Genomic DNA, 13,264 nt, shown 5'->3' on the forward strand with positions numbered 1-13,264 from the left:
AGTTGGGACGCATCCCCAGAGATTTCCCTTCCCTCCCGCGGCAATGGAGGCGGAGGTGTGTTTGGCACCCACCTGCCTGATGCAGCTACCCTGACACCCACGCATCTGGCGCTCCCTAAAAAGCTTGGCATCTCCCTGTCTGCCACCAAACCCACCAAATGCCCTAGGTGCAGCAGGGAAAGGGTTGTTTCCCAGAAAATCACCTGCCTTGCTGGGGTGGGCAATGGGTCCAAAAAAAGACGCTCCGCGCGCACAGACTCTCTCAAACAGGCCAGATGGGCAGCTCTGTGCCAAATCTCTTGATGCTATCCCCAGTCATTTGCGAAAGACGCTCCTGAAAGCTTTGCCTCTTGGGTTCAGGAAAGGAGACGTGGGTGGGGAAACCCAGCAGCCCTGACGCAACACCTCGTGCAAGGACAGGGCAAGCAAGAAGCCCTCTGAAAAGAAAGCGCTTGCTAGGCTTTCCCGTGAGATGCAGGCTCAATCCCACAGGATACCCAGTGCTCCAAAGCCCTGCATATATCAGGACCAAAATCACAGGCCGTAAGATTTTGTGGCTGGGTCTCAGGGGTGTCACAGCCGCCACATGAATGCCAGTTACCACAGTGACCGCTCCCTTGCATTTCCCCAGCAACTGAGCTGCCAGATATGGGAGAGGAGGCCCCAATAACCAGATTATTAGCGTACTGGTATTGATTCTTGCTCTTTCCATTTGTGCCTTACCAAGGGCACAAATGCTCCTCTCTCTTGGTATACAAATTTCCTACATTTAACGGTGGAGAACATGAGAAGAGGAGGGCAAACAGTAGATTTTACGCAGTAGCTGTTTTAGGAGATAGCGACAGATTGGGAAAGAAGACCATGTAGATCTTCGTGACCAACTGCTACTTGAACATCTGAAGAGTGCATAGGGTCTTTAGGTCCTCCTTGCAGAAGGAGGATGGCAGCAAGGCAGCGACATGTCCATCCACTAGCCCTTCCTTGTCAGCCCTGCCAGAAAACACACCTGGGACTCAAGCACACAAGGAATCCCAACCAGGGCAGCAGCCAGGCCTCAGGCAGGTGGACACTGAAGTCAACCAGACCCCAATGCAAAGGGCCACCCTGTAAGAGCCACTGACTCCTGACAGGTACGCAAGGCCTGTCCAAACACTAGTTTGTTGTCACCAACCAAGGGGAACCCCAGAGACATTAGGAGGGCTTGTTCACCAGCGTGGGTTGTCCTCTGCGATCCTGGCCAGATCTCCTGGGAACACACATCTCGGTGCTTACAGGAGCGTGGGTGCGAGCGTGAGCAATTGAAACATGGGAGAGAATGAGCAAAAGGGAGTAAAATCCACTTATCCAGGTACAGAACCAAGGAAAACCACCCAGAGAGAAAGCCCACACAAGAAGTTTCTCTGCATTAGCCACCAATGCAGAAAACAGCATCATTTTCCAGGAGCATCAGCCAGGCCCCATCTCTAGGCAGGACAGGGCACATTCACTGAAGAAGCCAAAAATTGTTTCTGAATACCATTTACAGAATCCAATCCACTGCCAGGAGCCTGTAGGAGGGAGAGCAATGGCTCCTAGGGGCTTGGCAGTGACATTACACTGCAGTGCTTTTCTTCCTTTTTTTTTTTTTTTTTTTTTTTAAAGGTGCTGCTTCTCTTGTCCAGACCACACATGCTTTCCGCACAACGAGGAAGAGAAAACACTCCCGTTGTTCAGGCATACTGCATGAAGCAAGGTTGATGGGCAGGTCTGGCATCAGAGCGACGGGAACAGGAACTCACCAGGCCCCAGAACAAGAGGGGCAGCAACTCCCCTTGCAGCACCAATTAGAGAGCTTCAACCTGACCCCAAGAGTAGCTGAGCCCTCGCTGCACAGAGATCTTGGATCAACGCAGTCCTGCTCCCAGCACTGCAGATAACCAGTTGGGCATATCAGACATCCTGCGCACAGGCGCAGACCAGTGTGGGGATCACATGCTTTCCCACCAGTGCTGTCAGCTTATCTGGCTGTGCCACCTAGGGTCCCACAGAGCCTGCTCCAGGGGCTCTCATCAGGGACGCAGCCAGCAAACCCCCAGCCCAGGGACAGCCATAGCAGTAGGTGCACAGGTCCCAGCATAGCCCTGTCTGCTGCTAGAAGCAGCTCTGCTTGATCTTCTCCCGGTGCCCTCAATCAAGCAGAGCTGCCTGGCCCACTGTGCACTGGGGCTCCTGGTGCTTCACAGGGGTCATCCTAGCCAAGGAATTGCCTTACTCCCTGTAGCCTTAAAGCCTCTCCGCTGTTACAGCTGGTGCTGCCAGCTTTGCCGCAGAGGGGGAAGGCTCATATGCCCCCTTTCTCAGCAAGGGGGCCAAGAGAGGCGCTGGAGAGAGAACAAGCGTTTACAATTAATAGTTTTATGTTTCCCTCTCACCAGGCTGCCCTCCTAAGCCAAGAAATGAGCATGGCAGCTTGTAAATAGCTCCTTGCTCCCCTGTAAAAGCCTATCCCAGCAGGCTCCTAAGTAGCTCCCTTCCAGATTCAAAAAAATCAAAGCTACAATTAGTCCTGGGCTCTTCCAGAGGCAGGGCCCAAGGAGGCACAAGAGCATGCAAAACAAAGCAAACAGCCAGGCCTCTCCTTGAGATCACTTTTATTTTCAGTTGTTTTGGCAAGGATGTGTGGGTGTACATGGTGCATGTAGGTCTGGGCATGCATGTGTGTGCGTGCAGAGTCCTGCCCAGTTATGTAGATTATACAAATACCTGCAATTACAGTCCATGAACTGAGCCATGAAGCATGTGATGAGTGCTACACTGAGGCCCACGTGCTTGCCTCCCTGCGGCACTGGGGGGCAGCTCCTCTTGTGCTTACTAGAGTGCAGGATCTCCCTCTAGCCACCCCACCACTCCAAGGATGCCAGCCCAGGATCCTGTTCCAGAGGGTAGAGGGCAGCCGAGCATTGGGGTCTGGCTCTGCAGGAGAGACCTGGAGGGTTTCCACCTTGCTTAATGAGCTCCTAAATAGCGTTTCTTGCAGTTCCCTTTAACAAAACTGTATCTATTGGCTTGCAGTGAGGGGCCCCTACTGCTCCAGCAAACTTTTCCTTTGAGCTGGTTAGAAAAGAGAAGGGAACGGGGGCCCCACATAAGCTCTCTGGTGCTACAGCACAGCTGAGCACATCTTGGATTCCCAGGAAGGCAGCACCCTAGTGCACTACTGAGTTTTCACAGCCACCTTGAAACCATACCACAGGGGATGCTGGAAGTGCGACGACCTCTGCTTCCACATCCCACAGTCTCCTCTTGCTGATTTTAGAGGCAGGTTTGATCCCATTCCAGTTTCTATTTCTGTTTAACTTTAAGATGAATGCCCCAAAGTCAGAGCAGAGGCAGAACGTGGAAAGAACAGCGTCACCCTGAAAGAAGACTAATAAGACCAGTGCTGGCCTCGTAGCATGTTGGATCCAAGCTTATTTCTATGACCCTTTTGCCTTTAGCACAGTTGAAGCAGAGGTGTCCCATCGCTGAGGGCCCTCTGCAATTACCACAGGTCTCCAAGATCTCCAAGTCCTAAGATTGGCTGGATACGCAGGATCACCCTTCAGGCTCTCTCTTGTTCTGCTTCAACAGATGTGTGTTACTCCAGGACACACAATTCCTCATGCGTTGCACAGACCCACCAGCAGGCCAAGTTGCCATCCTGGCAGTTTCACTTGGACGGATGCGGGTTTCAATCCCAGGTTCTGCTTCAGAGCACAACACAAGGTGCTCCAGGACACGCTCCGAGTGCTGAAAAGCCCTGCAGTGCAAAGCAACTTGTTGGCAAAGCAACTTGTCTGCTTTCAAACCTGCCTCCACCAGTTTCGGTAGAAAATAAACTGGCCAGCAAGCGAGAGGGTCTGCAAACCGATGAGCAAAACCCAGTACAGTTCTCTTAGGCAGAGGAAGCATCTACCAGCACATTCTCCTCCTATTCAAAAGGAGTTAAATTCACTGCCAGCTCCAGAGGGAGACAAGTGATGTCCCAGTCCTTCTTGCCCTCTTCATAACACGCTTGCAGTAAAGGCTGTAGGGTGCTCCACAGAGGCCCTACTGGTGTCCAACAGTTCAGTAGATCTCCAAACAGGGACAAGCACAGAAGGAATGCGAATGCAGTGCTCTAAATTCAGGCATCTCTGTAACACCACCACCGGGCCCCTATCCCTGGGGCCCAAGTGCTTTGGCACCAGACTCCAAAGCGAAATCATCAGTCTTTTCCAGCTGGCCCTACTGTGCACTGCCTCAAATTCCCTGTGCCAGTTCTGTCGCGCTCAGTTTTTGTCTTTTGGGGTTTAGAAGGATAAATAGCCAGCGACTGTAACACCACGGAGAGATAGGAACACCTTGGGAGCTGCTAAGTGAGGTCTGAGAGACAGGAGCTCAGCAAGGGGGTGCTCCGTGTGGAGGACTCCGAGATGCATCCTTAAGAGAGCAACAGCAAAACCAAAAAAACCAGTAACCACTCGGCATGGTTCTCCTGCAGATCTCCTGCTTGGCAGTTGCAAATGGGAGACATTTTTGGACTGCATAGAAAATTAAATGGCTTTTGCATATTAAAAAAAATACAGATGAAAACAGTTATACCAGTTACTGAATAGTGGGCGGATAAGCGATCCCCATTTCATATTAAATAGACCCAAAGACTAGACTGATCTCCATATTGCCACACTCCTGGCGTAACGGCTTCAGCGCAGAGAGAACCAAACGCCTGCAAAGCCCAGGTAATGCCATGCTCCTGCCGAGGCAGTGTGCTCCAAGAGGAGGGCTGCGCTCCCAAGGAGCAGCTGGTGAGGTGTCTGCTTTGTCCTCTTGCTCCTTCAATGCTCACGTTATCTCGGACCAGGCGGGCACACTGGGAAACAGGCCTCTGGCTGGAAAAGGATTCCAGTTTGTGGTTTCTTTACTCCACGCAACATCACAGCAACAAATCACTAGTTTCCTCCTACGGGGATGGAAAGAGAGGTGAGTAGCAGTGAAGAGAGGAGGAAGAGGCCTCCAAACTTGGGAGGTGACAGCAGGGAACGCTCCAACACGAGCTCCAACTATATCAGGGCTCTCCACGACTACCGGGTAGCAAGACTCAAAACAAAAGGAGCTTCCTAGCGCTACTTCCCTGTTCAGTGATATCTGCCCTCCCTCCCACTCCCTCCAGCTGTCACAGCTAATTTCTAACAGGTTTTGCTGCAGCAATGCAGAGCCACAATCAATGTTTGTCACTGTCGTGAGAGAGGTTCAAATGACCTGCCACCTCCAGCGATGGGCAACACATTAAATCTTTGAACCCAAGCTCTCTCCCTAGCTAGAATAACACTCTAAATAAGCCGACCAAGCTGTAAGCTTTTATTTGTCAGCTTTCCCCTTCAAAGTGAGAAACAACTGCTTTTTTTTTTTTTTCCACCCAGTCTCTAAAATCTCCACCCAGAACGGATTCTGCCCTGCGCTCCCCAAAGTTAAACTCCTGGCAAAGGAGAAATACTACACCTTTAGTTGCATCCCTGCATGCAAGGCTATTTTGAAGGACCAGAAGCCAGGGGACCAACCCCAATGCAACATCAGCAAGTACCAAAAGGAGGCACAACAGCGTCCCACAGCAGTCCCAGGCCTGGCCAGCCCTGCTATCAGCCCGCATCCTGGTGGGGCCTGCCTGCCAAGCAGCATTGCCCACCCCAGGTCTAGGGGAGAGGGCCCCTGTTCCATCACAGCCCCAAGGACTAAGAGCTGCACGTTAAGCATTTTAAGTCCCTCATCTCTCAGACCTCCCACAGGGCCTGACAGATCCTGGCTCTGGAAGTGCCTGCGCGCAGCAGGACTGTCCTCCAGCAAAGTGGTTAAGACTTTTCGAGCACAGAAGGATGGTGGGGAGGGGAAGAGGAAAGAAAAAAAAAAAAAAAAAGGAACCCTCCTCCCCACAGTTCAGTACAAGTATGAGAGGTCATGTCGTCTCTGCAAACCCAGCCAGGCCTTCACGCCCCTGACTTCATCTTGCTGCAGAGAAGCAGCTCTACTCGCAGAGAAAAGGGGGAACTTTGCCCTATCCCAGAAGTGTCCTGGCTCCCCAGCCTCATCCAGGGCTTTCCCCCTAACGAACACAGGCTTGCACTGCCCTTCCTAAAGCAGTACGTCTGTCTGCTCCTCCAGCCAGGGCCCCAACTCCCTTGGCACTAGCCTGCAGAGGGTGCTGGATACACAGAGACACCTCCAGCAAAGCTCTCCTTGCTCTCATTGCAGCCAGCACCACGTGGCACCCCAACAGCATGGGGCCGATTTACACTAAATCCGATATTTGCATGCAGCAAAGCTCATGCAGTGCAACTACCAGGGCTCAGCTGTAGGGCACAAACCGGATAGCAACGTCTCAGAAGACCTCACACAGAGCAGAAGCCAGCACTATGGTGCCAGCACTCAAGACTGCCCTTTCCCCGCAAGGGCATCAAGGGTCGTTTGCACAGCGCTAGCCACACTCTGCATCACTGGGTTTCTGCACAAAGCTGCCTGGGTGGCTTTGCTAAGAGGAGGACCCAGAACTGGATTTCTACAGCCTCAGCGGCCACAATGCACGGAGAGTACTGCACTAGCAATGCCAGAGCATCCGGCCACCGCAGAGCGCGAGCTGCTGGGGGCTAGTGATAAGATGTGGCAGGTACCCAGGGAGTACTGTTTGCCCTTCTTCCATCCCTGCCTGATTACAGCACCTCCTGGTGTGTGAACTTCCTGTGAACGCACGTGGCAGGATATACTTCCCAGCCTGCTTCTCATCCCACTTCCCAGACTGCTGCCCAAGGGTGCTGTGTGGGATGCAGCCAGCTGTTTTGCAGTGGAGCCATTTTAAAGGCTTCATGGCACCAAACCTCCCCTCCCTCCCCCCCTCTCCAAGTCTTGGCCAACTGCCGCACTCACTTGTCCAAGAACAAATCCAGGGAATGCCGCTACAGCTCATTTTTTCAAGAGACTTTCCTCCACGCAGGTCCAAATGAAATGGTACCAAGAACACTTTTACATTCATCGTGAGATCCAAATGGGTTTTTAACACGCAGTCAGTGGTCCACAGAATCCTATCCCCAGTGCTTCCCCTCCGGCCAGTGGCCCTGCCATCTGGAGCAGTCGTTTCTCTTTGTGCCTTGTCGTCCCCAACCTCCAGGTGACTGCATCCACCCCAGCCCCAAGGCCCCCACCTGGGAGCTGTCCCCTGCAGCAATTCAGAGTCCAAAGTCCCATTGATCCCTGTCAGCATGCAACTCTGCAACCGGAGAAGATAGGAGCACTGTAGAGCATCAGCCATATTCTGCCTGGTGGAAAACCTTCAGCACCAGCACTGCCAATTTATCTGGAAGAGGAAAGGATAGAGAAATAGTAATGAGTAGCATAAGCAGCAGGGTTTATAGGGCTTTACAAACACGCTCTTTTCTCTCAATTGCTAAACAGGGAGGGTGAGGGCCTTAAAACAAAGCAGTCCTTTTCAAGAATGCAAGTTTCCTGCCAGCAGAGCAATTATGAAACTGGGATGCTGCTGTTAGACACTGTGGAGGGCAGGCTGGAGGACAGGAAGACAAGCGCATGGGGACGGGCTTGACAGCACTGTACGACTGACATGGCAGCCTGGGATCAGAAATGTGCTGTGCCACACACCGCCGGAGGACCAAACGCACAGACAGCTGTGGCCTGTGGCTCAGCCTCAGGGCAGCTATCTTCTTTCCTGCCCTAAACAGGCACTTCAAGGTCACCTTCACACACACCTCAACAATGGTCTACCACCCAAGCGGGATGAGCTTGTTTCGGGGCATGAGGGGACTGAACAGAGAGGACAGTATCCAAGGTTACTTTACTTTAAGATACCAAAATGAAGTAACAGGCATCCAGATGCCGCACAATGGCAGCCACCACCAAGACACCTGGCTTTCTCCTCCAAGCTCCCTGCCAAACCCCTTGCACCACTCAAAGGAAAGCGGGCCACCTCTGGGACACTGCCTCTGTTCTGCAGGGAACCCCGTGCATCAACGAGCTAAGGCTCTGCTCATTCATTCCCATGTTCGCTCCCACCACAACACAGATCCGTTCTCTGAGCCCAGACTCACTCAGTGGAGGGAAGGACACACATTGGCTACTGATGCGTGGGAAGGCAGAGCTGCCATCCAGGGGGACCTCACCAGGCTGGAGGATGAGACCAACAGCAACACTGTGAAGCTCAAAAAGGACAAGCGCCCAGCTCTGTACCTGGAACAGAGCAACCCCATGCCCCACAGGCTGGGCCAGCTGGCTTGCGGTCTGGTGGACAACACATTGAATACAAGCCAGCAGTGCACCTTCATGGCAATGAAAGCCAAACTGTAATACAGGAAACTCCTATGGGACAGAATGAAAAAAAATTCTGCCCCCCAGAAGAATAGCACAAGTCTAAGACAGAGTCCAGAGCAGTGGTGGTATCCTTGGGGGCCAGCCTTCACCTGCATGAGATCCCAAGCAACCTGAGCTGACTGTGAAGGTGGCCCTGCTTAAAGCAGGGGGATAGACCGAGCCCTCCAGAGGCCCCTTCCTACCTAAACCTGTCCATGCCTGTATTATCTCCTGATCTCCTCTGCCTACTGTGTGTGTCTTGCATCTGCCACAACACAGCTCAGGGAACAGCTCATCCCACTTTACTGTACCTCTTATCCTTTGAGCGGGCTGTCTACATCCACAAATAATTAGAACTGTCCCCAGGCTGCGTGGCTGCTACTTTTCAAAAAAAAATGCTTAGTGAGGGCTTGTTTTACGTAGGCTTTCTGGTGCATACTGACAGGGGGATGGGGGTCTGCTTTCAGAGCTCACTTGGAACAAGGGCTGATGACAGTAGGAGTGGGGGGGTAAACCAAGGCCACATTAACTCGTTCGCTGCCATTCTTGGGACAGATGATCTCCGTCAGTCCCTCTGGTCTTGGCTGACTCAGCAGTTCTCCTGTGAATAAAAGGGAACAGGATGAAAATGCTTAAGCACCAGGAAGGCAGTTTTTGCAGGACACATCCTTTCAGCAGGCCTTTTCCCCCTTCTCCGTCCCCCCACCAAGTAAACACCCGTGACCGATGCAAGAGGGCTCGCTGGTCCTGCAACCCAAGCAGGTCTCATCTGCGTAACCATGGTGAACATCCTGGTGATTACAGCTTGGAGACACGCTGCTCCAAACAAAAGCAACATCTGCCATCCTTTCCGTCTCTGCTTTGTATCACTGCAGACAGACTTGAGAGCTCCTCAGGGACTCGCTGCAATTCATAGTGTCTAGGATTGAGCCTAATGAGATGGAGGCTTTAGGAGTAGGTGTTTTAATTATGATATGGGGGCAGATGGGATCCAGAAATTTACCTTCAAGCTCCATGAAAGGGAAGAAGTTGACCTACAATATCAGCAGGATAACTGGTAGACAAATAAAGCTACGTACACAAGTTTTGTTATTCACATCTGTGTACTATGGCCATCCACACCCACAAGGCTACCCAAAAAGCAGCTGTCCTTCAGTTCAAGCAGAAGGACACTACAAGGACTCTGACAAGACCACCTTCCTTGGCATGAGCCAAGGAGCAGATGTCTTGAAAGCACTGCCCCAGACATGCTTTTTTTGCATCACTTAAGTGCATCTCTTCTAAGAAAGTCTAACAAGGATCTTAAACTAGCCACAGACACATGCACATCCTCTAAACCCTCTCATTATCTCCTGTCCCATCCCCATGCAACCCTGCTTGATGCAGTTGGCTGGCTGTTGGCTCCAGTATAGCGATTCCTGAGCTGCGCTTCTGGGAGCTACTCAGGAGCTGTGGAGATCTTGCTGTTCTGCAACAGCTGGCCAGCCACAGGGCACCTCCTTCTCCATAGTTTTCAGCTGCCAGAACAGTATTTAAGAGCAGCTAAAAATACGCAAGAGGATTCCCTAACTCCCCTTTCCCTGGGTGGGCTTGCCACAGCTGCTGTGGGACTGCTACTTCCCATCAGGGCCACAGGCCACATGATACTCTGCTGAGTGTGCAAATCCCAGCTGCCAGCCGTCAGCTCTTCCCTTCCTGAAGGGATACCAACCCTACGGGTCAGGAGCAGCGGGGGGCTCTCGCGGCATGTGTTCTGCTAAACAAGCTGCCTCAGCTCCATTGTTCGAGTACCAAGTTGGCAACTCCACCATGGGCACCTTTGTGGCATGCAGTCCAGGGCAAGAGGCACAGCGAGGTGTGAAAGCTAGGTGCCGAGATGTGCCCAGCTCCAAGGAACAGCCAGCTCCCAGCCAGCTGGCTCCCAGCAACTCAAGTTTCCTCCCTGCTCTGCTTCCAAACTAGATAGTCCCCAGCAGGACAGATTCCCCAGCCATCAACATGCCACTTCCCCAGCACGGCCCAACCATGGCTTAGCCACCCATCAGCACCAGTGGTCTCTCTCGATACCAACCTGGCAGGCAGGGTCTACTCTTAACAGGACGGCAGCATCCATGCCGAGCAAGGCCTTGTTTCTTCTGCCGAGGCCACCCATGGAAGTAGCCAACAGCCCTAGGCAGAGGTGTCATGCCACAGCTGGCCTGTGCTGGCTAGATCAGTGACTTGCTTTACAGAGGCAGCCAGGCAGCTATAAGCAGGCTACAGTCACAGGTTTAGCCCAGGAGGACTCTGTACCCAATGATCAAGCAGCCAAGGTGAGCTGTCTCCACTTCCACTAAAGCCTCCGTGACAGTCAGTCCTTGGACTCTCCTGTTGTAAAATGCTCTCATGATAAATCATTCTGCTGTTTAGCATTGGACTTCTGCTGGGATTGCTAGACACCCCAGGAAAACCCAAAAAGAAATCACACCTCTAAGAACTACTGCCCGGCCTCGCTGGGGGTGGTGCGGCCAACAGGCAGCCTTGTCATTCCTGGGATCTCCCAATGTCAATGTCCTCTCCTCTCTCCCCCTACCGTTTCTCCTCCCATTTTCATAAAAAACAACAACAAAAAAATCCCAAAAACCCAGCAGATCTAAAGGCCTTGCTCTTTCCAAAGTGTTCAGAAGACATAATTTGGTATCATCACAGCAAAGGGGAGGGTTTGGTGAGGAAACATACACACTTCCTCTTGAGAGATACCCCATCACTGGAGCCATCAATTCCAGTTTGCCCCCACAGCTCTCACTCTGAATTCACATTTGATTCAAACATATACCCTCGTCTCACACCCACGCTCAAACCCGAAGCGGCAGAACAGCTTTTAAGCCACCCAGACACGTCTCTCCAAAACAGAAGAATCGTGACAGTATTTGCAATTCAAAATTAACTCTGCAAGGCGGCATCCTCAATTACGTGAGTCATCACACATCAAAAGGGGCACCACGTCCCAGCAAACACATCAACCACAGAGTCCCAGGTCCACATCCCGGTGACTCCCAGGCTGAAAATGGTTAAAGTGCATAATGGTGCACTGATAAGTCAGGGCTAATATCCATTAGACCTTAAGGCGCAGGAGTGCAGAAAGACCGGTCTGTCTGCTTGAGTCTTTATTCCCATTTTCACCTCCCCACTTCAAGAATCCTTAGAGGGAGATTTCCTATGCCGAGGAGATTGCTGCAGGGTAAAATAGGCACCTAATTTGCAGGCAAGCTCCTTTCCAGAGCCCTTCAATCAACTGCCCTTTTCTTTATAGCTTTACCTTTCCCTCTAAGTCGTCATCGATGCCTCTGCAAACCTCAGAGCGTCAGACTTCATGCTATATCAAACTGCAGCAGCCCAAGGCGAGAGCCTGAGCACTAGGACCTTCAAAAGAAATCTGTCAGCGAAGAAACTATGGGCTCCACTCCATGGAGGAAGGTTTGTATGAAATGCACACAGAGACCTGCAATAAGCAGCTAACCTGTGGCACTGGACATGCAGATCCTAGGGATATTAACAGGTTGAGAAAAGACAGAATAAACTTTGCGTGTTCTCAGCCAGGAGAGCAAGCCTGGCCTCAGGGATGAAGCTCGCCTCACTCTGTTCCCAGCCCCATCTGCATCCTCTCCAGCCCCACTCCGCTCTACTGTGGACACACACGCTGCTCCCCAAAAGACTTTTCTCATCATCCCCCTCTAGTCAGGGCATGAATCACAGTTGCACCCCAGCACAAATAGGTTGTTTCACAGGAGACAGGAGCACCGCCTGATCCTGCCAGAAGCTTAGTAAATCAATGGATATAGTCATCTCTGCTCACACAGTGCCTTATCAGATCCATGCTGACGTGGGCAAAAGCTCATCTATGCATCCTTCCGATTTCTACCCCTCCCATTTAGGGGATTTTTCACTGTGTCCCACTGCCTTCCCATCACCGCCTTCTGGTTCTCCTGTCTTTGCTGCGCAAGCTCATCACAGTGCTACACCAGACACCTCTATCTAAACTGGACACTGCATCACTGTTAAATAAAAAGCATAGTGCTAACTCCGTTGCAATGGGTGGTCTTCAGAGCTGTAACACCAAACTAGCACTGCAACAACTCTTGGAGATAACTCTCCAGGCTCCGAATCTCTTGGAGGTTTCGGAAGCCTCACATTTCTATTCAGAAATTATTCAAACTGCAGGAGACTAGAAATAAAAGTTGTCAGGGCTGAGGCAGGGTTGGAGAGAGAGAGAAGATCAAATAATTATTTCACCGATAAAAAAAAAAAAAAGAAAAACCTAAGTCCCTGGTATGTGGTAGCGCTTGCTTGGTTTAACCATAAGTCTAAATGCAGCTGGAGCAGTCCATGTTTGCAGCACTTGTCCTGCCCTTGAGTATTTTAGCCAGCCAGTCTGTATTTTGATAGCACATTCCCTCATGAGCGTGTCACAAATCTTACTGGAAATCTCAGTTCTGCCTGCTGCTGCTGAAAGGTTGCCCTGCGATTGTACACAGACAAAACACAAAGCTTTTCCTGCTCTCAGAGCAGCCTTTGTTTTAACATTAGTTTACACAGAAGCCACTAAGGTCTTAACCAAAACTCCAATTACTTTGTCCTAAGGCTGGAGAGTAACAGAGGGGAGTTTTTGAAGAACAATCCCATCTTCCAGGAGATGAGTCTGCGTCACAGTGATTATTTAGCTGATTTAGGAGCGCGAGCTCTATTTGCAAAGGCACTTTCCTGCTAGAGCCTTGCTGACCCAAGCCAGATTTTTAGATGCATCTAGGTCCCAGTTGATAGGAGAAAGTAACCCACCAGCCCTGGCTAAAAGTAAACAGATGGCAGATGTTTTAGAAGATGCTTCTTTGGCACATCTCCATTTGCAAGGGGGTAAAGGGTACACAAGAATTGCACC

General features: G+C 51.4%; 1 protein-coding gene across 2 annotated transcripts in view; it reads right to left on the minus strand.

Moving 5' to 3' along the window:
• Positions 1-2,613: 2,613 nt before the first annotated feature.
• MFHAS1 (multifunctional ROCO family signaling regulator 1) overlaps positions 2,614-13,264 on the minus strand; it is a 35,613-nt gene continuing 24,962 nt past the window's right edge. The window contains exons 2-4 of one of the 2 annotated variants that reach the window (XM_068941092.1): positions 8,824-8,950; positions 6,916-7,342; positions 2,614-4,960 (exon numbers count right to left, since the gene is read on the minus strand). In XM_068941092.1, the coding sequence (XP_068797193.1) occupies positions 7,339-7,342; positions 8,824-8,950 (131 nt within the window). In that variant the 3' untranslated portion in view covers positions 2,614-4,960; positions 6,916-7,338. Of the gene's footprint in view, positions 4,961-6,915; positions 7,343-8,660; positions 8,951-13,264 lie in introns of both variants that reach the window. The other variant, XM_068941093.1, reaches the window with a different exon arrangement.

This window comes from Struthio camelus, chromosome 4, assembly GCF_040807025.1.
Source record: "Struthio camelus isolate bStrCam1 chromosome 4, bStrCam1.hap1, whole genome shotgun sequence".
Taxonomy (NCBI): domain Eukaryota; kingdom Metazoa; phylum Chordata; class Aves; order Struthioniformes; family Struthionidae; genus Struthio; species Struthio camelus.